General features: G+C 41.0%; 1 protein-coding gene across 2 annotated transcripts in view; it reads right to left on the bottom strand.

The window, feature by feature from the left end:
• Window positions 1-1,609: 1,609 nt before the first annotated feature.
• NDUFA10 (NADH:ubiquinone oxidoreductase subunit A10) overlaps window positions 1,610-25,795 on the bottom strand; it is a 65,239-nt gene continuing 41,053 nt past the window's right edge. The window contains exons 8-10 of one of the 2 annotated variants that reach the window (XM_030579664.1): window positions 25,315-25,400; window positions 17,229-17,337; window positions 1,610-2,054 (exon numbers count right to left, since the gene is read on the bottom strand). In XM_030579664.1, the coding sequence (XP_030435524.1) occupies window positions 1,986-2,054; window positions 17,229-17,337; window positions 25,315-25,400 (264 nt within the window). In that variant the 3' untranslated portion in view covers window positions 1,610-1,985. The remainder of the gene's footprint in view (window positions 2,055-17,228; window positions 17,338-25,314; window positions 25,401-25,795) is intronic. The other variant, XM_030579665.1, reaches the window with a different exon arrangement.

Here is a 25,795-nt window from a genome sequence, read left to right as displayed (position 1 = left end):
TGTGTGCATTTTTTTCTGACTGGAATTACGTTCTATCTAAAGCAGGGCTTAGGGGATATGCACTTCTTCAAACAAGACTCTTGGAATTTTAGGGGAAGATTTGTTTCTTTGCTTCTGACTGCTCCACACCACAGAGCACCCACCCTGGAAAATTAAACAAAGCACCTTTTCCAGCATTCCAAATACCAGAACTTCACATTCCAGCTGAGGAGCTTATACCACACTTGCACACGCAATGCCAAATGAGTTACCCACGTCCACAGAACACTGAGGACTAGCTTATGGAAACAGTGTTGGACCACTCAAAAAAGGACTTGTAAGGTCATAGAAAGCCCAGCAGACGTCATCTCTCCTCCACCCCTCCTTAATGATTGCTTGTAGGGTGGCACTCAAAGCCCGGAAGGAAAAGCTAGTAAAATATATCCCTAGCACACTCACTGCTCAGCTTGCATCTCATCTGCAAGGCTAATACAAGGTCCAGGTGGCAAGAGGGGCCTCAAAACTGGCCCATGCTGACGTGAGAGCTGGCACACAGCCATCTGGATAGGTGTGAGGACTAAGGAAGTGTGTGACTGTGTTGCCAATTCCTGCTGCACTCTTTGGCCACTACACCTGCCTATCTCCTGCGGCAGTCAAGTTTCTGAGTGGTACCTGCATATGCACGTTTCCAGAGGGGGAAATGCCAAGCTCCAGCCTTGAGGTTGGAGGATCTGTTGAGGCCCACAGCCTGAGAGCTCTGCAGTGCTCCAGGCCGGTCTGGAACAGGGAACTGTGGCCCAGGTGGTTGGGCACATGCATTTGTCACTAAGGACTTTCCTGCTTTACTTGCACATCTGACATTATGCTGGAACTGCAGAAGCTGATCTGAAAGCCACAGCGTGAACGGGGCATTAGCAATACACTACCAAATGGAGCAAAACAGCTGATTTTTGATCAGCCCAAGGAAATAGGCCGGAAGGGGGCTTGCCTATCTCAACATCTAACTGGGCCCCCAAGGCCATTTTTAAAGAAGCCTTTTCACAGTAGGGTTGGTGCAGGAAAAGGGCCAGACGTGGTTGCTTAGACAAAAGCATTGCTCTAAATGTTGGAGTGCCTGGCAGCACTTTCATTCAATGATTAAAGTACTTGGCCCCTAGCTGGAAATGCAGAATTACAACAGCCTGAATCTGGACAGCGCTGCTAGAGCTAATGCCAAGAAGCCTAATTTTTATGATTGGTAACTAAAGCCAAATGAATCATTTATTTAAAAGAACTCTAGAACTTAGATTTTTAGAGACATGTAAAATAATGATGACTTTTACTTTGCCTTTTACACTCCAACATTTTGATTTATGGTTTTATATTAGAGAAAGAAATTCATACTCAGCCGCTGGCAATTATGATGAAATCTTTACAACTGTAAGTGCAACGAATACTTTGTTTAAATGTGACTGCTACTCATTTCCCCTCACTCTTGGTGGCTTTTTTTTTTTTTTTTAATGTATATATACTTGTTTGCTTTGATGTCAATACCTATGAAAGACCAATTTACAGAAATACAGCTGCAGCAGAATGGTGTGTCTAACAGAACTGTGTGCGACGGAGATGGAAATATAAATTGGAAAAATCATAAGGATACGGGTTTTATTTCTTTTCAGTCAAACAATCACAATCCTGTATAATACAAAGCCCCAGTTTTGATGGTGATTCCATGTTGATCTTAGAAAGGCTACCACTGCAATGTCAGATTATTACAATTATTGGGGATCATTCTAAAACAAAAATGAGCTGAATCCACAAGGAGGCAAGAAGTTTCCTTGAATTAAATATTACGGGGGGTTGTCTTACTTTGAGGCCATTCTCTTACACTCTGTTTTCCGAATCATTTACACGGTGTCCTTTGTGCTCCATATACAGTAAATGGTGAGCAAAGAGATTGAAAGCAGCTTCTTCATCATTCAAGTTCTATGGTCATTTGGTGTTAGGGCTTCAAAGTGCAGCGGGTTTCATTTCAGCCAGATCCACTTGTCCCCCACCTCGGAGTTGTAACCTTTGTCAAAATTGCGACCAGGAAGCTAGAAAAAACAAACAAGCTCAGTCAGGGCTAGGCCATTTATGATGATAAACCGTTTTTTCTTCTTCTTCTGCACTTCACCCCCCAACACCTTTGGCCATGTTTTCAATTTAAAAAAAGACTAGTGATTTTTGGGTGCCCAATTTTCAGCACTTTCTAAAAAACAGGCCTCTTTAAAGTAACTTCAATTTCAACTTCAACTTCTCCACAATGAGAAGTTGCTTTAAAAACCAGTGGCCAATATGTCTCTTGGTTGACAGCTTCAGAAACCTGGACACCTTCCTATGATAGCCTAACGAGTAGTTGTAATGAGAGGGGATCCTAAACGTTTAAAGGGTTCATTGTCATTTGTCTCACAGAAATGGAGTAGAGTGTAGCTACTAATCCCAAAATAAACGAAAATGAAAATACAAAGATGGCCCAGTCAATTATTAAAGGAAAACTAATCCATTTAAAACACATTAATATTCAGCCTTTTTATGCAGATCTAACTTGAATTCATTAAAACAGAAAACTTTTTCAAGGGGTCAGTATTTTCACTGCATTTAACAGACAGCTGTTTCCTAATTTTCATGGCAGCTAAAGTTCCTCATACCATTTATTCAGGTCTCAACGACTTCATCTGAAAATAAAGCGAAGACAACCTTCGATTGGGACACAACACAATCTTATTACCATATGCTACTTATACACAGTGTAATGCATTCCCAAATAGAATTATGTATTACTTAACACACCATCTCTTTAAATGGAAACCAGTCTTCTGGATAGATTTTAGACAGCTTTCCCCTTAACATTCTAGAAAGTTCAGTTCTGCCCAAGCAGATCATGTCCCCTTCACGTGAGATCCCAATGGACTCTCCAGCTGGCATCATCCAACTTTTTAGGTAGTTCTGGTGAGAGACTCATCTAAAAACAGCTCTGGCTGACAATTTCTGTGGTATAGCCCAGGTCCAACCCTCTGGGATGTGTCAGCCTAACACCGTAAGGGAAAGGGAAGCTGATCAGACTTGAAGTTGACAGGTAAGAGGAATGAGTGGAGAGAACCATGTGAAAAACAAGCAACAGGTGGGATGTGCAGAGAAAAGGGGAGAGGCCAAGACTGCTAGGAAAGGGAAGCAACTGTGGAATCCATGTCTGAGGTGGACAGGGGATTAGCAGACCTTCTGAGTGTGAGAAAGCGCATGGAAAATTCAAGTGCAATATTAAAAAAGACAATCCCTTGATGGACAGTCTCATGCAATTTCTCAGTACACACACAACTCTTCTACTTCAAGAACTACTTCCTGCATGGCGGTGGAAGGAAAGAAGCGCAGGCAGCCTTGCTGAGCAATGCCAGGACAGCACAGTCCTGCGTCCTGTTCATGTGCACAGGCAGGGAACCAAAGCATTACCCAGCCTACATTTTCAGTATCCAGGAACAGCACAAAACCACCCCACGGGACACTGTGAGAAATCCCACTGCAATACAGAATTCAATTTCAAGCTACTAAGATTTTGGGGGGAGGCAGTGGGTTGTTTCTTTTGAGTATCAGCATTTTTAAAGGATTACAAATCACAGTGTCTAATGCCAAGCCTACACTGGGAAAGGTTATCCTGCCAACTGGCAAAAAGGTGTCTGGCTGTCAAAACTTATTTCAGTTCCCCGATGAAAGATGGTACATCAACAAATGCACTTTTATGCCGCTATAACTGCGGCTATCTTAGGCCTATGGTCTGTATAGAAACATAAGAAAAGTTACACCCCTATCCAATATTAATAAACTAGCGGAAGTTTTAATGTAGACCCAGTGTAAACTATCAGAGGGGTCACCATGTTAGTCTGGATCTGTAAAAGCAGCCAAGAGTCCTGTGGCACCTTATAGACTAACAGACGTTTTGGAGCATGAGCTTTCGTGGGTGAATACCCACTTCCTCACATGCATGTAGTGGAAATTTCCAGGGGCAGGTATATATATGCAAACAAGCTAGAGATAATGAAGTTAGTTCAATCAGGGAGGATGAGGCCCTGTTCTAGCAGTTGAGGTGTGAAAACCAAGGGAGGAGAAACTGGTTTTGTAGTTGACTAGCCATTCACAGTCTTTGTTTAATCCTGAGCTGATGGTGTCAAATTTGCAGATGAACTGAAGCTCAGCAGTTTCTCTTTGAAGTCTGGTGCTGAAGTTTTTTTGCTGCAGGATGGCAACCTTAAGGTCTGCTATAGTGTGGCCAGGGAGGTTGAAGTGTTCTCCTACAGGTTTTTGTATATTGCCATTCCTAATATCTGATTTGTGTCCACTTATCCTTTTCCGCAGAGACTGTCCAGTTTGGCCGATGTACATAGCAGAGGGGCATTGCTGGCATATGATGGCATAGATTACATTGGTGGACGTGCAGGTGAATGAACCGGTGATAGTGTGGCTGATCTGGTTAGGTCCTGTGATGGTGTCGCTGGTGTAGATATGTGGGCAGATCTGGCATTGAGGTTTGTTGCATGGATTGGTTCCTGAGCTAGAGTTACTATGGTGCAGTGTGCAGTTACTGGTGAGAATATGTTTCAGGTTGGCAGGCTGTCTATGGGCGAGTGTAAACTGACCCACCCAGTAGAGAGACAAGGTGGGTGAGGTAAAATCTGATTGGACCAGCTTCTGTTGGTGATAGAGAGATAAGCTTTCAAAAAACTTACACAGGAGCTCTTCTTCAGGTCTTGGGACCAACACATCTAGAATACTGCATGTATTCAGTAGACACATACTGAGGCCTGAGTTTACAAGCTGATCCATATGAGTGAAACCAGACATAAAATAACTACTTTGGCAACAAATTCCCCAAATTCAGTGAGTCAAACAGAGGGAAATACATTTCAGCCTTTTTTAAACTCTGAGCTGTTAACAATTTCTCTGAAGGAGGCACGGGCAATGGTCTAAGAATGCCAGAAGTTCTCAGGGTCCTCTTTGCAGGATCCATCAGATAACAAAAGCCATCTCTCTCTCTAAAGAGTTGGTACATAACTAACATCAAATATACAAAGCACATCACAGGTCCGTAAGATGATGCTCAGCACGTGAAGAAAACGAAACATTGTAAAAATCTACTGTGACCTCAATGATTTTTTAAAAAATGCCAAACATTGATCTGTGATGTACAAACTCTTCCCTGCCTCGTTTCCCCACACAGACAGTGGTGATACAGCAAGAACCACAGGCTTATCGTTTTTCTTGTTTAAAGAACAAATGAAGTCTGAAGAAAGAACTATTTAAAGTAAGTGCACCTGTTCATAGCATGGGAAGAGGGGTGCAATTAGGTATTGATGTGGTCGATAGATAAATATTCTGTGGCGTAGCAAACTATTTAACAAAAATGGCCTCGTCCTGGATTAAGGTCAGAAAGCAAGCAACATTTGTTACGACAGAGATCAAGTGAGTCACAAAATGTTTCCGTGTCTTGAACACAAACACACCCACCCACCCCACCTAGTAGAAACTATTACAAGTCACCCTTGATCAGATTCTCTAAGGTTTTTAATTTAAAAGTTGCCTTTTAATGTCTCGTCTAAATATCAGATGCAATCACGTAGTCCTGTTAACAGCAACTCCTGCTGACTGAAGAGTAGATCTGTGATAGCATAAGTCATTTGTTTCCATCTCTGCAACACAAATTTACAGTGGAAAGCTGGAGAAAAAAAAATCTATTAAGGCATCAGGCATGCTGTGTCCAGCCTGCATCTATTAATTCTAGCATAAAAATTGCTCTCCTCAGCTTTGTTAAGGTAGATTTAAAGAAATTCCCAGATGATGATAATCAGATTATTAAAGCAATGGGGGAAGAGGGGAGAGGCGGGAAGGGGGGGCATCATCTCTGGGGGGAGAAAACATGAATTTTATTATTTCATTTCTCAGTAAATATCCACTCTAAAAAACCCCATACTGTATCTCCACCACAATTCAAATTACCCAGTACAAAGATGCCATGTGTTTTTTGTTAGAGATATAAAGTACATGAAAGCCATTGTTATAATACAGGGGTCGGCAACCTTTCAGAAGTGGTGTGCCGAGTCTTCATTTATTCACTCTAATTTAAGGTTTTGTGTGCCAGTAACTCATTTTAACGTTTTTAGAAGGTCTCTTTCTATAAGTCTATAATATATAACTAAACTATTGTCGTATGTAAAGTAAATAAGGTTTTTAAAATGTTTAAGAAGCTTCATTTAAAAGTAAATTAAAATGCAGAGTCCCCCAGATCGGTGGCCAGGACCCGGGCAGCGTGAGTCCACTGAAAATCAGCTCGCATGCCGCTTTCAGCACCCGTGCCATAGGTTGCCTACCCCTGTTATAATGTATTCATTGAAGGAGGGTTATTCAGTCAGACTTTTGGCAAAGACATTTGTTAAAATACAGAGCCAAGATTATATAAATTTGGGGACATATTACTAAACAGGCTCTTAAATTGCTAACAACTCAAAGGGAAACGAATAGTTAAATGAAGCCACATATGTAGTAAGCCATGCCATGTAGCAACAGCTCTGAAAACAAACCTGCAGCAACGAAGTGGATGCAAGGGGACTTATCTGAAAAAGTGATGTAACTCCAAAATTATTATAAAAATATATATGGTTTGTTATGAGCACACTTCACAGAGGATGCCACCTTCCTCTGAATGCAGAATGATCGAGAAAATCTTTTCCAGTGATTCTAGTGAAGTCCTTTTAGGTCATTTAAACATGCATTTAAAAATAACTGGTGGGTAAGTACAGTTTAGTCAAAAGTCAACTTTTTCTCTTTATGTAAAAGGCAGAAGCAGAGCAGGATTTGTACTTGAAACACACTGCATCTCAGTCCCATTATCCCCTCCCCCCAAACTGGGCTCCTAGGAGGGGGTTGCACCTTACCTACCCACACCTTTTTGGTCAGAGGTGGGGGAGGATCACCCTGACTACCCGCTACATCCTCTTTTGTTAGGAGTTAGAAAAGTTTTAAGTCTCATGGAGAACAAGCAGAGTTTCTCAGAGAGTAGTAATGAAAATCAGTTAATCCACACCGTTAATGAGAGTGGCTGGCCTTTTCATGGTACTGCTCTGTGCTTGAGAAAACTGGTCAATTTCACTAAGGCTTGAATTAGACTAAAGGGAAGATGCAGCTGACTGGCAAGGTAAAAATCAGAGCAGGCATCTCCTCATACAAATAAGAGGGAAACATTTAGGGCCAGGATCCTGTCCCAGTTAAATCTGTTTTGTGATGACATGAATGGCCAACCAAAGAATCCCCGGTTTAGAGGATTTCTCCAGTGGGGCAGGAGCTGAACCTATGGTGTGTGGCCAGGGAAAGGGGCGTAGCTGGAACACTGCTATCTCTGCCTATCCCCAACTATTTAAATTACTCCTGGGAACAAAGGCAACCTGAAGTGCCATGATTAGGAAGGGAGGAGAGGTATGAAACATAGAAAAAGCCACCTGTGTCCCTTTAATTCCTCCTGGGCCTTGCACTGCACACAGCATGGCCAGATCTGTGGACTGTGTCATTACTAAGGTTCCCAAGTAGAAAAGGATTGTGGGGTGCAGTTTATCTTCATATACAAATCCCAGAACCCACCTTCTGATAAAGTAAACAAAACCAAGTTATCTGTAGTACTGCAACAACATCTAGAGGGCTTGGCCAGATGCTGTGCCAACACAGAAAACAAGCGTCTGCCTTAAAGGGCTTCCAGTCAAACACAAGATGGGATGACAGACACACATGACCAATGGAAACACACAACGGATCATTCTAATACATCTCCCTTGCGAAGCAGAAATGTGCCTTCCAGCACAGTCACTGCTGAGTAATGCAAAACAGAAGAACAGTGAGACTGGGTCAGACTAATGGTCCATCTAGCCCAGTATCCTGTCTTCCGACAGTAGCCAGTGCCAGGTGCCCCAGAGGGAATGAATAGAACAGGTAATCACCAAGTGATCCATCCCCAACAAAGCCTTTTCTACTATCCTGGCAGAGAGAAGTACGACACCAGGAATCAAGCCTGGATCTCCTATGTAACTCTGCACTGAATTAATCAAACTTGACCACAGGGCCCATCTTAACAAGAGTATGTGACACATCAACTCCTCAAACTGAATTGCTGCTCCGAAGACAGAAGTGACTCATACAAAGGAATTAATTTGCTCAGATTTTTAAAAAGCAAATTACATAAAAAATAAAAGATCACTTTACTAATTAACTTAAAAACTATATCACAGAAGTGTGTGTCAAGACCATGAATATGATGAAATGCCTCTTTAAAATGGTATATGTTATAGAATAACGAACAGCTTCAATGAGGTGTTTACTGTACACTACAGTTGCATTACACAGATCCTCCAAAAAACTGAAAATCAGAAAAGCGTAGCCAGAGCTGCCTGAGAGTTTAAACAATCTGGAAATATCTAAATCCATCATGGAGTTTGGAGCCTGTCTTATTCTCCGGAATTTCTGGACCAAGGAGAAGAACTACTCTCCTTCCCCCAACTCCTTGGCTGCTTTCATTAACTGCTGTGCTTAACAGCTAGGACAGGTCCATAAATATCAGGTTTTGAACACTGTTGATCAAAGAGTATTTAAAAACACAAGACATCACTCTGCAAAGCACGGAGGCTTTTACCAATCTCCAAGCCTTTTCATTTGCTGACCATTTATAGTAAGTACCATAGCAGCACCTGTCATTGCTGCTATTAGTTAAGGTCTAGTGCTGTTTCCATTAGAAGCCTGGTTTTCAGAGGTTTATAGCTAAGGTGGTTTATTTTAGCTGGCTGTAAATTAAAGTGCAAGCTTTTCACTTCAGATACCGTTTCTTCTTAGAACTCTTTAAACATTGGTTGTGCTGGACTTTTTGGGGTAGGCTTGGTATTACTTGCTCCAGTGCAAAATTATCTAACAGAAAATAAAAAATCTGTGAGCTAGATACATACGCTTCAGAAGAATAGCACACTAATTAGGATGCTAATTTTTAAGGCGTTGCTACAGTTCCTGATTTTGGCAGAACTCCCAACGAAGTCAAGGGTTTTTTTAGCCTGAATAATGAGTACTGACCTAATATTAAAGTAACCTATTCTTCACTGAAGTAAAAAAAAAGTTACAATATGAACAGATGAGCAACTGTCCTGCTAAGCTGACAGGCTCATTATTAGAATAGTTATTAATGATCTCTGGTTTCCTCTAGGTTCTTAATGCATAAAATGTGTCAAGATTCTCATCAGTGATTTGATTTTGGGGGCCCAACTCAACAACATCTTAAAGGGCCCTGATTTTCAGTCACCTCTATTGCTAGCTTCGTATGCTTGGCCTAATACATGTGTACATAGGCATGAAAAGGGTGATCTAAGCTGCAGTTATGATGCCAATATAAGCAAGAGTAATGTCAGGGCAATCCAAACATTTTCTATATTTTTGCTAAAAAATAAAGAAAATGAAATGCATACAATTTTTTTTTTAAGTAACACGGATGTTCGCCACACTTTTTTTGCTGACATGTTCTGAAATTTTACATAGATACATGTATGTAACTGCATATAAACTGAGCTGTACTGTAAAGATTTTGGTCATCAACTGGAAATTATGAGACTTCTCTGCTGGCATATCCAGAATGCTGAAAAACAACATATATGGTACCAGCAGCATAAGAGTACAATGCCAGGTGAAATATTTTCCATCCAATGCTCATATTGGGTCAACTGTCAGAAAACTACTTGAGGCCCTTTAAGGGTGCTGAGAAGAGTCATTAACAATGACATCTCTGGGACTCCTTGTTTGTTTTCTTTCACCAATTAACTTACCAAACGTGCTCAAATTAATAGTTGATTTCTCCAACTATCAGCACTATAGACAACTTAGAGCAGAGCTGTGTTCTTGCTTTTACAACATTGCAATCATAAAGATTCAGGCAGCAGATTTTAGATAATTAAGAGAGAGATTAGTAACAAAATTATATACTTCTGTAACGGCAAATCTCTACACCATCTATTCAAGGCACTCACATGCAAGGCAGAACAGAATCCACCCTGCTCTCTCTTTGTAGAATAGTGTTAATAGTAAACATTGATTTTAGGTCAGTAAGACAATACCTAGCTCTTACTCAGCTCTTACCAGTAGATCTCAAAGCACTTTACAATGGAGGGCAGTATCATTATCCCCATTTTACAGGTGGAAACTGACGCACAGGGAAGTGCAGTGTCTTGCTGCAGGTCGCCCATCAGGACAGTGGCAGAGTGGGGAGCAGACCCAGATCCCCACATGACGCCACAGGAAGACGCTATAGAGCCAAATGACTAGTGCCGGGCTGAATAAAGTATAACTGGGTATTTATTTTTCTGATCAGTCGGTACTAAAATGCATCTGAAGCCTCTTACCTTTAGGCTTACTTATGGTTAGTGTCACATTAACGTATTTTAGCAAGGTAGCAGCAGGCTTTAGAAATGCCAGTTTTAACCCCAGAAAGTTAGCTCTATACATAATTCAGTTTGTGTGTTGTCGGAAGTGCTTCTTGTCAGTGAGAGCTCCAAAACAATGTTCCCCACAAACCAAGGAATTCAGAAATTAGAACTGACCCTTCAGTTTTAGGCGGTGCAAAACCCAGCATACAAACTGTGCAATATTTTAAATTCCTGGAGAGCCCTGCAGAATCCAGCCTTACAGAGCAAGTCAAGAATAACCAAAGGGAAAATAACGGGGCCAGTGTCCTTTGGACAGTAAAGAATCTAAAAAAAGGCAGCCTGAAGTCTTTCCCCATTCCAAGAGCTAGAGTCCTGTCTAAGAGATACTAGGATCATAACCAAATCTTGTCCTCCCCGATTCTGCTGAAGGCCTCCTGGGTGGCCCAAAGGAGGGGCGTGGGAGCTCTCTGACCCCAGAAGTGAAATAGCCAAGGTTTTAATCTTTAACAAAACTTTCTTCACAGCTATTTGTTTGGAGTTAAATAGGCATATCTAAGGAATCACCTTTCCCCTCACCATACTGCCACAGCAGTGGTCAGTAGAAACACTCAAGCTGTATCTCCTTTGTTATAAAGAGGCACTCTGTGAGAGCTACAGAATTCTGAAACTTGCTTGGTCCAATATAGCCTGAATTTGGTGACTTTACAGGTATGTTGCAAAAGACATCCGCTCACCAGTGTTGTTGGAGGGGGCTGACTGCACGCTTCTTGCAACGATGAAGAGAGATTGGTTTTTTTTTTAGGTTTCTTGCTGACCGGGTTCCTGTTCGAAATGATTATTTTAATGGTGCTGGCATTTTATTGTATTAGTAATGATGTCCCAAAAAAGTTCTGAAGCAGTCTGCCAAGCCTTCAAACTCATCATTTACACTGGTTTCACTTCCTTTGTACTCTACTTTATAATCCTACTATTTCTTTAGCTGTCTAAAGATTCTTCCAGGGAAAACAGGGCAGGTAAGATTTAAACTTCTAAAGCAAAAAGCAACACAGAACAAACAAAAATCTTTTATGTTCCATTTTACAAGTAGTGAAAGAAAAGCACAGAACACCCATTTTCTCGCTCTGCAGGTCAGCTTTAAAGATAGTTTGGTAGTTCATTGGAAATCTACTAGTTTTTGTTTGTTAGACTCTTAAGGATATTTTATCAGACAACAGTCTTTTCACATAATATGCACAAACATTAAATTTGATGTCAAGAACAATTTTATTTACTGGAATCTGCTAAAAAATAATTTTGAAGACAAATATTTCACAAAGCAGAACACTTAGAAATCAGAGCCTTTTTCTTGTTTATTGCACGTCTGTCTTTATTAAACTTTTCTTCTCAGCTCTGAGAACAGACAGTGCTCTGTATTAAAGCTGTCAAATATCTCCATTAAAATAAAAAATGGAAAGGGAGACCTTGATCCAGAAAAATGAAAACAACTTAAGATGGCAAAGGAAAAAATAGCAGGGGAGAGAAAACAGAAGATGGTGTTGCCATAGCAGCTGTCTTTGATAAAGTCATACATAAGGAGGGAGGGAGTTACCCTAACAATAATTAGCCTTCTTAATTTTGGAAAAACAGAGAGAGGCTAAACTGAAATACAATTTACAATGTAATTACTTACATTAAAGACAGAGCTGCAGTGTTCTGAAAACATGACAATGTCTGGCTTGGAAAGAATTTTTTCTTTTCAATGTTCTGAGGACATTTTCTGTGTAGGTAACATGCTGTTTGTCTCAATCACCATATCTAAAATCTGAGACCAATGGCCAAAATGTTTATTACTCCACAGTACAATTATTTTGGTGTTAACCCTACATTTATTATTCTGCCACAATCTCCTTGTTGCACACCCTGACTCTGGAATCCCCAGCATCTAAAGTATTTTCTCTGTGGTGTCCTTGTATTTATTGTAAAGGGAGGATTAGTATGGAAGCCCTGAGCCTCTGTACTAATGAAGAAGGATGGGAAGATTGGAGGCCTGCCTGGGTGTTTATTTCCACTCTAGGCATCATCCCCATCCCAACCAGAGCTGCCAGCAAGTGTCCAAGTAGCACTTCACACACAGTGAGGGCCCATGCTGTATCTTCTTTTAGTTAACTCACTTATTGGGTTAGTATCATTATTATACAATAAAAATACATCTCTTTATAGAAGTCTTATCTGTGGGGTTTGGGTTTTTTTTCTGGGGAGGGAGGAGTAGGCATTCAGTGAAACTGAAAGGCGGGAAATTCAAAACTGATCAAAAGAAATACTTGTTCACCCATGCAATTAGACTGTGGAACTCATTGCCACAGGATGTAATTGAACAAGATCCTAAGAGGGAACGGTCATTTGTATGGATGACAAGAATATCCACAGTTATGTCAGTTAATACTTAAATAAATGGGAAGGGATATTAAACTGCACGTTTCAGGGCTTAAGCCAGATCTCTAATAGGGATCAAGACAAGAGTTACAGGGAGACAAGTTATCCTACATTCATCTGCTAACTGGTTTCTCAGACCCTCCTCTAAAGGAGCTAGTTTAAGTACTGTAGGAGACAGGACACTGGACTAGACAGACCACAGGTCTGATCTTCTAATGCAATAGCTATGTTTTCTTCTTGTTCATAGACGAATGAGAAGGGAGACGTCCATCTATTGTAATTATAACATACATTCCAGAAAAGAGACAAATTGCTAGGCTGCATGGTTATTAATTCAGAGCTGCACTTCCAGAGAAATCCCAAGTGAACTTGACACACTGAAAATGATTTTCCATGCTGTTTACAGCCCTGAACAATGTACAAGGAGCAGTGGACTTCAGTACCAGCCTCAGACTCAAGGATGACTAGTGATAATTAGCCCCCACTAATTTTATTTGGCTCTCAATTAACAACAATATCAAAGGTTTTCTAAGAGTGTGTGTAGGGGAAACACTGACTAGTCTTCCTTTGATCTGCAGTGAGAAGAGAAGAATTATCCAGCTCTGGTTTCTGAGGTACAAATGCTGCTTGCATTAACGTTTCCCTTCAAATAATCATCTGCCTAATTTTGGGAGAAGAGAGAGGACACGTCTGGAGGGATGAGAAAAGAAGTCCCTAGAAGGTTCCAGCAGGACTCTCTGATTCAGTTTGGGAGCGTGAACTGTAGTGTTATTTGATTTCTTCCCCTCTGTGGATACCTCTACGTAATCTAGCATTACCCCCAGGAAGGCTGAGGACTTTGGCGTATTCTCTGTCAGAAGCTGTCTATCACTGGAAAGAGAGAAGGGGCACTTGTTAAAGAATTCTCAAGTCTTCTGCTGCTTCCTGTCAGAATTAACATGCTAATCTTCCAGTGATCTACATGGCTTGACACAAAGTTATTTTTTTTACTAAGTTATTTTCCTTTTACCTCCCAACACACGTTTAAATTTAAATTTTATAAAAAGCTGCTGAACCAAGCCAGATACTTACTTAAAAGTAAAAGAAAGATGCAGCAAGTCTTGTTTCAGAGAGATCATTTAACAACAACAAAAAAGAAAAAAAAATTGAAGGAAGGAAGTTATATATAAGGGTAGAATCCCAATCAATGGAGGTTTTTAAGATCCGGTTGGACAAAACACCAATCGGGGTGGTCTAGGTTTATTTGGTCCTGCCTTAGTGCAGGGGGCTGGACTTGATGACTTCTCAAGCTCCCGTCCAGACCTATATTTCTATGACCGTTTGAAGGTAAAAACAAAAATCTTATGCAGCTGCCTCACTACCTTAAAAAAACAGGGTAGCTATGCCTTAAACCTTGTTCTTAGGAAGGTGTTTTTACAGGTCCTCAAACCTAATGAGAATTTGAACGAAAAATAATTTGTCTATAATTTAAGAAACCTTGAAACTGCCATTATTAAACAGCAAAACAACATGCACGCGCTGGTCTGGAAAGCCTAGAGGTTAGTGATCTATTTGTAAGCTTTGGGTTGTGATTTTGCCTGAACCCTTGAGGATGGGGAAGAGAAGCACTGGGGGAAAAAAAACCAGCCACATGTGAAAGATTTATGAAACATAGGACACATACTGTGCAACTCCCTTTGTAAGTGTATTATTTCCACTAACTGACTAGGCCTACAAGCTCAGACTTTCTGCAGCACTGTGCTCTGTTATGCCCCCTCCATGACACTGGCTCTAGGCTTCCCTAGCCACTCATGGCTCTTGTGTGGCCCCCTAACCCCAGGGGTGTTTCCTAGCGTAGGAGCAGCTGGTTGGCTGGAGGAGGAGATGCTTCTAATGCTGCACCTCTGCAGGAACAGGCCTGTGAGGGAAGGAGGGACGCTACCCAGGAGCAGACAGGTTTCAGATGGGAGTGGGAGGAGGAAGGAGGCAGCTGCTAGGTCACATTTGCAGGAGGGAAGTGGGGAGGGAGGAAAAAAAGAGCTCAGCGGTTGAAGGCTAGATTGTGGGCAGATACATCATTTGGGTAGGAATCCTTCTTTAGAGAGGCCACGTGAGAGAACAGAAGGGTTATGACTATCATTTAAACACACTGGCCAAGCAAAAAGAAAAGACGAAGAGAAAGAGCAGTAGGATATGGCCTTAGTACAGGAAAGTACTTAAGCACAGTCTCAGCTGGAGGGTTTTGGTCCTTAGACTATCATGCCTTCCTTGATTGGCATCATGGAGAAATGGTGTGACTTGAGCTTCCTGTCTTCCTTTCCGGAAGGCTTGCACGGTTCTTCCTCCCAAAAATCCTTCCATCATATCTGGGAAGTGGATCTCACTATTTGAAAGCCAATTTCCAACTCAGACAGGGCACTCTTGCCTTGTTGCCAAACATAAGATTGTCAGCTACACAAGTTAGGAAAAAAGCGTATCTAGAACTAGCATCCCTAGTTCCCAATATGCTGCACTGCGGTCAGCTACTGAGGCAGCTCAACGCACACCTACTATTCTGAACTCCATTACAATGTGATCCTTTAGCAAGGAAAGCCTGTTTTCTTAGGCAGAACAGGCCCAGTAGGTACAGATGGATACTGCACTGATGAGAGCGCACATACCGGAGCAACACCCTTAAATATGCAACGATGCACACAAAGGTTTCTGTTTCATGTTGAAACACAAGAATCCTAATAATTCTTCGAACAAATATACTTAGTCATCAAGTCCAAAGTTTCAGATTCATGCTGGAAATGATGCCAAAAGCTACCATAAAAGGTATTTAATTCTGGAAATATTTTTTCCTCAAACTTATTAGGGAGTATTCAAAGCCACAAATTGACTTGAACTTCTGCTATTCTAACTCAATTTACAAGCTGTAGAGAATGCTTTCTAACAGAGATCTCAGAAGATGTGGAATTGTATGAACCCAGAGCACCTCCCTCTACAGCCAGGTATGTACAGACTGAGTAAGAGCAGAGAAGGGGTAATATTTATTGGAAATTCTAAACCTAATGCACAGATTCCCCTTCCCCCCCACCAATAGTTTGCACTCTCCAAATGGGTCTCAAAGACCAGAATTTTACATTAATTATCCATACCACAAGTGATTTTTCTAACCCTGCTAGTGCACTAATTAAACTTTTTTGACTCTGCAGATCATAGTTTACTACAACTTCCAAATACACTTTCCTTGGACTTTTACCTGCCCTAGTTTCCCCAAGCAGTCAGCAGAGAAAAAGTTTCCATGCAATTTAAAAAGATAGAGACACCACCATCAGCTGGCTGTTCAATTTGTACAAACTAAGAATTTACAGAACCAAGTCCTACAGAAATTCTGCAGAGTACCTTGAAGAGCAGGTGATGTTAATTTTCGCTAAGTCCCACAAGACTCAATGCGGATCATACCACAGACTGACTGCATAAAAGGTAGGAAGCCAATTACAAGCCATTATCTCCAAAACCTGCATGGCAAGCAGCTAATTTGTTTGGGAGTCTCTGGGTATGTCTACACTGAAATTAGATGCAAGCCGTCCGACTCAGGCTAAGAGACTCTGTCTAAGGGGACCCTTGCAGGGTCCTAGAGCCCAAGTTCCAGCCTGAGCTCAAATGTTTACACCTCAGTTAAAGGGCCCCTTAGAGCTGAGCCCGAGTCAGCTGCCACAGGCCAGCCATAGGTTTTTAGCTGCTGTATAGCCATATCGTGTGTGGGCTGCAGGAAGGGGTGCAGCATATTGCATGTTTATAGGAACATGTTTATTTAAAGCAACAACATTTCACTGAACCGATGAAACATTCACATCCTCAGCATCTACTTTTCGAAAGCAACAAGTACTTCATAGTTGTATCAAAAAAGGTGTTTCAACAGAGATTCAATTTTCTCTTTGGACTTTGAGTATTTTAGATTTATCAGAGGGCAGAAAGGTGAATATAAAAAGGATTTATCTTTTAGTCCAAATTTAGAGAAAAAAGAGTCAGCTTATAGCCCTAATAATTTGCTTCATTATTTCCCCTAAATAGGGGCTAGATTTTAAGAAAAGTTGGGTTCTATACAAAGCTAGTACATATGATAAGAGGCCCCTCTCCTGGAAAAACATCAGCGTATTATGCATAAAATTGACATAACTGAGTTATGCAGTGTGGCTGCAGTGGTGCTTATCCTGGGATAGTAGGAAGACAAGGTGGGTGAGGTAACAGCATTTATGGGATCAACTTCTGTTGGTGAGAAAGAAGCTTTTGAGCTACACAAAGCACTTTATACGTGGGCTCACACCTTTACAGGGTTGGGGCCAAATTCTGGAATATCTTCTCCATTCCCCAAACTTTTCCTGTCCACAACATTTTCAACCCCCTACAGACATTGCTTACCGATCTGTATTGGTAATATAGTTTATCAAATTCATTGCCTCCAATTGTGATTTCTGGGATGTAGCGAGGGATAGTTGTAGGGTTCACCACTTTGTGTTTGTCCTCCATACTAAAGAAAGAAAGAAAGAAAGAAAAAAAACAGTTATGTCTATCCTTCTTGGAAATAAATCAATCAACTTTGCAATTCAGAGACATACATTAATGCAAAACAGAAATGCATTAATAATCTGGATGCAAAGGACAATAAAGAAGTCATTACTTCAGGAAAAGCAAATGCAAAAAAATTGATTTTTTAAAATATTTTAACTATATTTCTGCAGATGCAAGGTTCTCTTTTGGCTATATTGTATGCATGAACAGACTGCCTGCTGCACTCTTCCCTACCCCATTTCAGTATAGCCCTTTTCCCATTTGGCCTTTATTTGAAAGAAAGGCTTAACTCTTCTAATGGTAGCTCTGCAGTTGCTGGAAGCCTGGTGTGTCAGAAAGCTGCAGCTACTTGCTTCTATGAAACATTTCAATGTTGTAACTCAGTAACAGATATAAATAAAACAGATGGATTTTTTGTACTCTGTTAATGTTTTGCAAACACCGTCCATGCTCTGGCATTTCATTTTCAGTGGAAGGATGCTTTTCTCATCAATATTAATCTATATTTCCATCTTTAGTGAAATGGACAAATCACACATCTATGGCTCTGTCCCAGACACAATTTGAGCTTAACAGAACAGCTTCATATTGTTTTTTTTTATCCAGTTTGCTTAAATTGTGTAAATTAAGTTTAGCCCAGCTCATGAAACTAACAGAGATCTTACTCACACTTTCTTGAGAATGTTATTAAATGATTTTGAATGCATTTAATACATTCTCATTTCTTAAGGGCTCAAGAACAAGTGAAGGAATAGGTCTCTTCTTCCATTACAAGGCTATAAATATTCTTCTATTACTTTTTCAGTAACAGTTTGTATGAAAATGTTTTTAAATGGACCTGGCAACATACCAGGTGATACATGTGCACAACAACAAGAACACAACACAACAAGAACTGGCCCAATGGTAGCTTTTGACATGGTCACATACAACACCCGCTTCAATTACTGGCAATCTCCCAACCGGTGGGATCTGAGGCTAGAGTAGAGGAAATATGCTCAATGTGTAGAGGGAATGCTACCATTCTTCACAGCAAAACTCTGTTTTACTGCTGTGTGGAGCTACAGTGTTCCTTAGGTTGGCTCAGATGATGTTTGTCAATCCTTCTCTAGCCTCTCTCAACAAGATGTCATGGCAAGCGGTCATGGGAAAGAAAACAACAAGAGGGGAGACTAGAAAGACAAGTGCCAATGACAGCAATATGTTTGAGCTATCCACAATTGCCCAATTGTGATGGAATGCACCCCATATTCGCAACCTATACACCATTGTAATAATCTTTGTGCAAAATATGCCTTGTGAGGTATCACTTGAAAAGTAGTCACTCTCTGGTCAATAACATCATGATGAAACGTGTGTAGCAACATTATATATAAAGTTATGAACTCTTCCTGAATGATGTTGGTAGCATATATTCAAACCCATGTAGCCCCAGTTAGGCTAGACTGGTCAAGCAGGTCTTAAAGAAACGTGTGTTTACCTCAATTTACATGTAAGTTGTAAACAGAATCCTCAGATAGTGAGAGGGAGAAGACAGGAGACACGGAAAATCTGCATTTCAGCACAGGTGAGAAGAAACTGCGTGCAACCTCTTTCACCACCAGACACCACGTTGCCTTCTTTACTGTTTGAATGAACTTTAACTAGGGGTAATCCTCAGTACAATGTATTTCAAAGGGTGACTGAACTATGAAAGTGAGGGGCAAAACACCCCAAGTTCTCTCTCCCTCTCCATCTCTCTGTCTCCACCTCAGATGACAAAAGAAACAAGTGCTGGACTTTGGGAGAATTTGGTCAACAATGTTAGTGGGAATGGACTTCACCTTGACCCAAGTCTAGTTTGTTGTTAAGTTTAGAAAACATTTTATCTTTATTTCTCTTGTAACCATTTCTCACTTTAATGCCTTATACAGATGTTCACTTAAGCTCTCTCTTTACAGTTAAACAAACTTGTTTTATTCTTTAATTAAAACAAATCCAGTGTTGTCTTTAAACAGAATTGTGTAGGTAATGCCATTTAGAGTAGCAAACTGCTGTATATAGATCCACTCAGAGAGGCACTGGATCTAATATATCTGGATTGTCCAAGAGAGGGACACATGTTTTATGGGGGAAACCCAGGACTGGCAGCATGTTGGGGTCATCTTGCAGGCAGCAACCAAGGCTGCTAGAAGCCAGAGTGCAGCTGGTGAGTTGCGGGGGGGGGGGGGGGGGCACAGAATTGCTGGACTGGGACTGTGGCTCTATAGACACTCGGTGTTATAAGCATGCTGTCTGCGAGTGGCCCAGGTGGGAGCTACAGCAGCAAAGCACTGTGAAGCACCCAAGTTGCAGGGCAGGTGATGATACAGCCCCTCACTGGTCAGGATTGCACCCCAGAATGTCATACTAATGAACTCCTAACAGTCCTCTTTCCCATATGAGGAGAAGGATAGGGCTGGAGGAAAGATTAGGTACTAATTGGACAAGACACTCAGAAGAAGACAGAAGCAAGAGAAGTTACTGACTTTTGTAGAAGTGGCCCGGTTTTTGGAACTGCATATCTCAAAAAATCGCTATGCCCATAAACTGGATAGTGCATCCTGGGGATATAGATAACACTGTTCTGAGTAGCATAATCCTGCATTTCCATACTTTAATAGCTGCTCCAGGTGTTTTGAAAGTTTTGAAGTTGAAACAGTTTTAAAATATATATTGCATTAAATTTACTCTCTTGCTATATTCCTACATCAAGTTTATCACTTTGTCATGTTTCATCATAAGATTCATATAAAAAATTGCCAAGTAGACAAGTGAACCTAAACAGAAAAAAAATATTAGATTCATGCCCATCTCCCCAAAAGTCCTATCTGAAATGTTTTAGTTAATTAACCCTCAATGTTACATGCAACAAGCAGTAACGGAATTTCAACTGGAAACATGATTTTGATGTCAGTAGTGTCCCTTTACCAGACTAGGAATTGCTGTGCTATTAGGATTTTGCTGCAGTTCACCTCTGACTACCACAGATATAAGCAGCAATCCACCACAAAAGGGATACTCTGTGGCAACACTAAGCATATTCAAAAACCTAACATTGACTTGAAGAGCTTAAGAAACTGCTAGAAAAGCACAACTATTTAGATGAAGAAACGATATACAGAGGAACAGTGCCATCTATATAAAGTCTGAGGAAATCACACCAATCATGGCATTGCAATTGACAATGAATTCAAGAACAGAGGTACACAAACACAGCTGTGCTTTTGGTTTTCAGGGATTGTCATTTCTTTAGAAACATTTACACCAGCATGCAAAGGAGTAAACACGGTGCAGAAAAGGGTAACTCAATTAAAATTACTACGGTTAATCATTTGTATTATAGTAGTGCTCGAAGAGTTCAAATCAGGACCTCGCTGTGCTCAATGCTGTTTAGAACATAGGAGAACACAGTCTCTGCTTACTTAGCTACCTAATTCACAACTGAATATAAACCCAAATGGTTTGTGAGTTAAGATATAAATCTACATGCCACTCTATTACAGATAGATAATGTAAAAAGAACTCTGAAACTGACAACCTGAATATTATTCCAAGATCAAAAAATGAATTAAAAAATGCTCATTTTTCAAAGTTAGGATGAAATAATGTCAAATAAATTCTCCTACAATTGAAAAAACTGTTCATACTACTTGCTATAAAACTGTGGTTTCCCCTTAATCAGAGATCAATTTTTTCCCTTCCAATTTAGTATATTGGGGCAGGAGAGGACTGGTACTTTGTTTTTTGGGATTTTTTTTTTAGAACAGGTTTGGGGGTTTAAAACCCTATCTGCAAAATAACATTTACAAGGAAAACAAGAGGAATACTAGGTGTAACAAGGAAGATAGGTTTCCAAAGCCAGCACCATCCACAAGTTACAGGACAGGAAGATGGGCCCTCCAGCCAAGACAAATATGGGTCTATTAGGAGCCACGCTGCCAATGACTCTCCCCACACCTGCACCTTCATCTACCCCAAGAGAAGCAGAAACTGAAGACAGAGTAAGTTCTGCCTGGAAGAACAGTATAAAAATTGCATGTGATTCCCACTGTGAATTCCACTGGCTCAGCAAAGAGCATTTCTGTCCTTGCCATATGTTAAATCTGGTCCATATAGGTTCTGTAGAACAGCAACAAGCCATTAAAGTGGAATTAACTTAGCCTCCTCCCATGGAGAAGGGATCTCTCCAAGTAGTGATTCTTTTCACATCTATGCCCAGCCCCTCTTAAGGGAAGTCTGCCAGCTCTATAGAATGTAAACTCTCTGAGGCAGGGGCCATCTTTTTGGTCTGCATTTGTACAGAACTTACCAAAATTAGGTCTCTGAGACCCATGATTAGGTCTCTGAAGCACTTGTTTACAAGACATCAAACCATGGCTATTGACATCAATAGGACTTTGCACATGGTTAGCATTAGGCATGGTGCTTAAGTACCTTTCTGCCCTGGGGCCTAAAAGCTCTGGCTTTATATCATCCTCCAATTTATCAACAGCAGTGTCTCATTCTAACAGCAGCACTAACCCTCTGCCAAACCACAGCAGACATCCTGGGCTTTGCAGGTTAGCTTCCCAGGGGGAGCAACACTCAGTCTGGGAATATTTCAGCTGTAATTTATTTACATACGAGTCCAGCAACAGAGGATACTCCTTTGTCTGCCCCAGAGTGGGCTATCGCAATGGGCTCTACAAGGGACTAGGCATTAACTCCAGTCAGAAGCTAAAGCTAGAGTGGAATCCAACGGCCCACATGTTAAGTAAGTAGGTCACTGGGAGCCCATGACACCAATGCTCATAAGATGCACTTCAAACCCATTGGTTTCAGGAGTTTAAAGGTGTTAGTGCTGCCCTAAATGGCATGGGATCTACCCACTTGACGGAGAACCTCTCTCTGTTTCAGGCAGCAATCACACTCGGGCTTCCCTTTGGGTGTGATTCAAAGCCTGTTGAAGTCAATGGGAGTCTTGGAATATAGGAATGGGAGATACTGGTAAAGCATTCTCTGAGAGGGCTCTTGACTTCTGATCCCCTTTCCCCACCCACACTGAAATAGTCAGTATCTTTTACCTTCAGGCTATGGTGCAGAGGCCCGTCATTCCCACCCCCAACAAGAGTTTGGGATGGAAAGAGGACAGGGAGGTAAGATTTTATTACACAGGGTTTGTTCTGTGTGGAAATGGTCCGCCCTTTTGATTAGCTTATTTATTATTTGCATATTATTTGTTGGGAATCATTAAGAACGAGATAGATGATAAAACCGAAAATATCGTATTGCTGCTATATAAATCCCTGGTATGCCCACATCTTGAATACTGTGTGCACATGTGGTCGCACCATCTCAAAAAATATACATTGGAATTGGAAAAGATACAGAAAAGTGCAACAAAAATGACTAAGGGTATGGAACAGCTGCCGTATGAGGAGAGATTAATAAGACTGGGACTTTTCAGCTTGGAAAAGAAATGACTAAGGCGGGATATGTTTGAGGTCTATAAAATCATGACTGGTGTGGACAAAGTAAATCAGGAAGTGTTATTTCCTCCTCCTCATAACACAAGAACTAGGTTCCACCAAACGAAATTAATAGGCAGCAGGTTTAAAACAAATAAAAGAAAGCATCTTTTCACACAATGCACAGTCAACCTGTGGAAATCCTTGCCAGAAGATATTTGTGAAGGCCAAGACTATACCAGGGTTCAAAAAATAACTTGATAAATTCATGGAGGATGGGCTATTAGCCAGGATGGGCAGATAGTGTCCCTAGCCTATGGTTGCCAGAAGCTGGGAATGGGCAACTGGGGATGGATCACTTGATGATTCCCTGTTCTGTTCATTCCCTCTGGATACTGGGCTGGATGGACCTTTGGTCTCACCCAGGATGGCTGTTTTTATTCATAATAGCCGTGTTGTGCTGGCCTTTGCACAAACTCAGTTAAAGACAGTCCCTTATCCAAAGAGCTTGCAATCTAAGAATTCAAGTCAGATAAAGGTGAGAGGGGAAATGGAGGCACAGAGGTGGGAAGTGACTTGCTCAAGATCTCCCTTCAGGCCACTACCAGAGCTGGGAATAGAACCCAGGTCTCGTTTCCCAGTCCTGTGCCCTAGCCACCAGCTCTGCGTCCATGTATTTTAGTAAATGACAGGGAGCCTAGAACAGACTTCCTTCATATTAAATTAAACTAAAGAGACTAGTGTTGCTCTATACAAGCTGGAAGGAATTTGGTGCGAATTATTGTGATGTAAAATTATAAAATGCGTTGTGCTGTATTTGAGAATTAACTTTATGGACAGGACTATATGATGGTGTTGTCTGCAATAGCAGGGGACTGGACTTGGTGATCCAAGAAGTCACTTTGAGACCTATAACCTATGTAACTCCACCACAGAATGAGGCTTTAACTTAATAGCTTATCCCTTTTAATGTCCACACGGGGGCAGCATGTGCACGAACATGGACAGCAGCTCACCCAGCACAGGAGAAATATATAAGTAGATTCTTCCATAACAAATAAAAGCTTTTAACACTTGGCAAGTCCCACATAAGTAGAGCTTGTGCAACCAGGGCAGGCTCCTTGAGTTCTGCTGAGGGGAAAAACTCCATAGTTTTTTAACTCTGGGAATTCAAGAAAGGAGCATGCTGTAGATTACAGGATGTAACGGATTTATTGATATCATTGGTGTCTAGAGCTATATAAACAGCTGTATTATTAACTGGTTTATTATATACATTATATTTTAAATGTTGATCATACTTTAGTTATTGCCAATTTTAAATGCTCAGAGTATGCATGGACACATCGGGATGAGCGCAGGGTCGGCTTTAGGAACTGCAGGGCCCAATTCAAATACCCAGGGCTTCAGTGGCACTTCAGTGGTGGGGGGTGCACTCCGGGTCTTCGGCGGCACTGAGGGACCGCCCCCCACCACTGAAGACCCGGAGCGGACCCCATGCCGCTTGAGATTATTTCAGAAAAGTCTTCTCTCTTCTGATTCTATCTCTATTGATCCAATTAAACAGAAGCCTTTTAAAAAATGTCCTGAAAGAGCAATATTCTAAAATCTTGGAATAATTGAGCATGAATGACACCAAACCTGCAATACTCTAAAACATAGATTAGGATTAATTAAGGCTCTTTATCTAGGATTATTTACTGGAAAAACAGTATTGATTAATGGTGTTCCTGTCAACCATCCAAGTTGGCATAAGCTGCATTTCTTTTCCTACATTCCTTTTAGATTCCTTGCTGGTTGCTCTCCCTGAATAGCAGAGATCTGAAAACGGAACTGGAAGTGCAGCACACAAGGGCTTAACAGGGCTCCCCCCTGACCTCCAAACCTTTAAGATTGGGTCCATTATAATTTAACAGCAACATATCTCAGCAAGCTTTAGTATATCATCACCACCCAACAAAAGGCGACAGTGAAAGATACAGGGTAGCTAACTGCACATTGCAGCACTTGTTTTTTAAGTTTTCAGGCTCTCATCTTGGCATGGTTACTATTTAGGGACAAGAGTACTTGCACATTAAACACAATTTCCCAAAGCTCAAAAAGCCACAGTTCATGGCAAAGCTCTTATATTATGAAATAAGCATAGGATTCTGTGGTTTAGGGATTGATTAATGGGGTATGGTGCCTTCATCTGTGGGTCTCTGGCTGAATCTAGTTCAAGTTGATAGTAACCAAAAAGCCACCACCATCCGATGTCTGGCTTACTAAAGTTGGTGGTCCCCAGACCAGACTAGTGGCAACCATTCTCTCATAAAAGGCTACCTATACCATGGAATTCTACTATCATTGTTTACCTCTGACAAAGTATAAAACTAAGTCTTGGTGCAAATATGCATTTTATTTTTAAATGCAAAGACAATAAAAGTTTCCCCTCAGCGGCAAAACTGAATAGGATTAGGTTTACTTACTAAAGCCTCAAGTGATGGAAACTAACATCATCTTGTTCCAGCCAAGGTCCCTTATCAAACTTCAGATATTCAATATCTTCAATTACCTGAAATAGGGGCATACGTTACAATTACAAGAGTTTATTAAAATTTATATCCTCAGTCAAGAAAAATAAAAGTCAGTCAAGCAAACAATACATACAACTAAACAACAAAGCCATCCCAATATGTGATTTGCTATCACCTTCCAACAGTAATGCAAAATGTTAGTAACAATCACACGTTCAAAACACCCCAAAGGCAGTGACAGGAGTCCTTGAGGAGCTCTTGCTGAGTTCACTTACTGATGCTTTACGTCCCTAAGGAGGACTAGGTGGGGAATACTTAGAGTGGTGTTAGGGGCTTTGTTTGTGCTGCTCTCAAAACACTCCACGATGACTGACTATGATGTTGACTAGATGCACACGTAGTCCAGACTGCAGCTGTTACAGAGACATCCCTT

The sequence above is a fragment of the Gopherus evgoodei genome, chromosome 11, assembly GCF_007399415.2.
Source record: "Gopherus evgoodei ecotype Sinaloan lineage chromosome 11, rGopEvg1_v1.p, whole genome shotgun sequence".
NCBI lineage: Eukaryota > Metazoa > Chordata > Testudines > Testudinidae > Gopherus > Gopherus evgoodei.
This window is presented reverse-complemented; position numbering and strand designations above follow the sequence as displayed.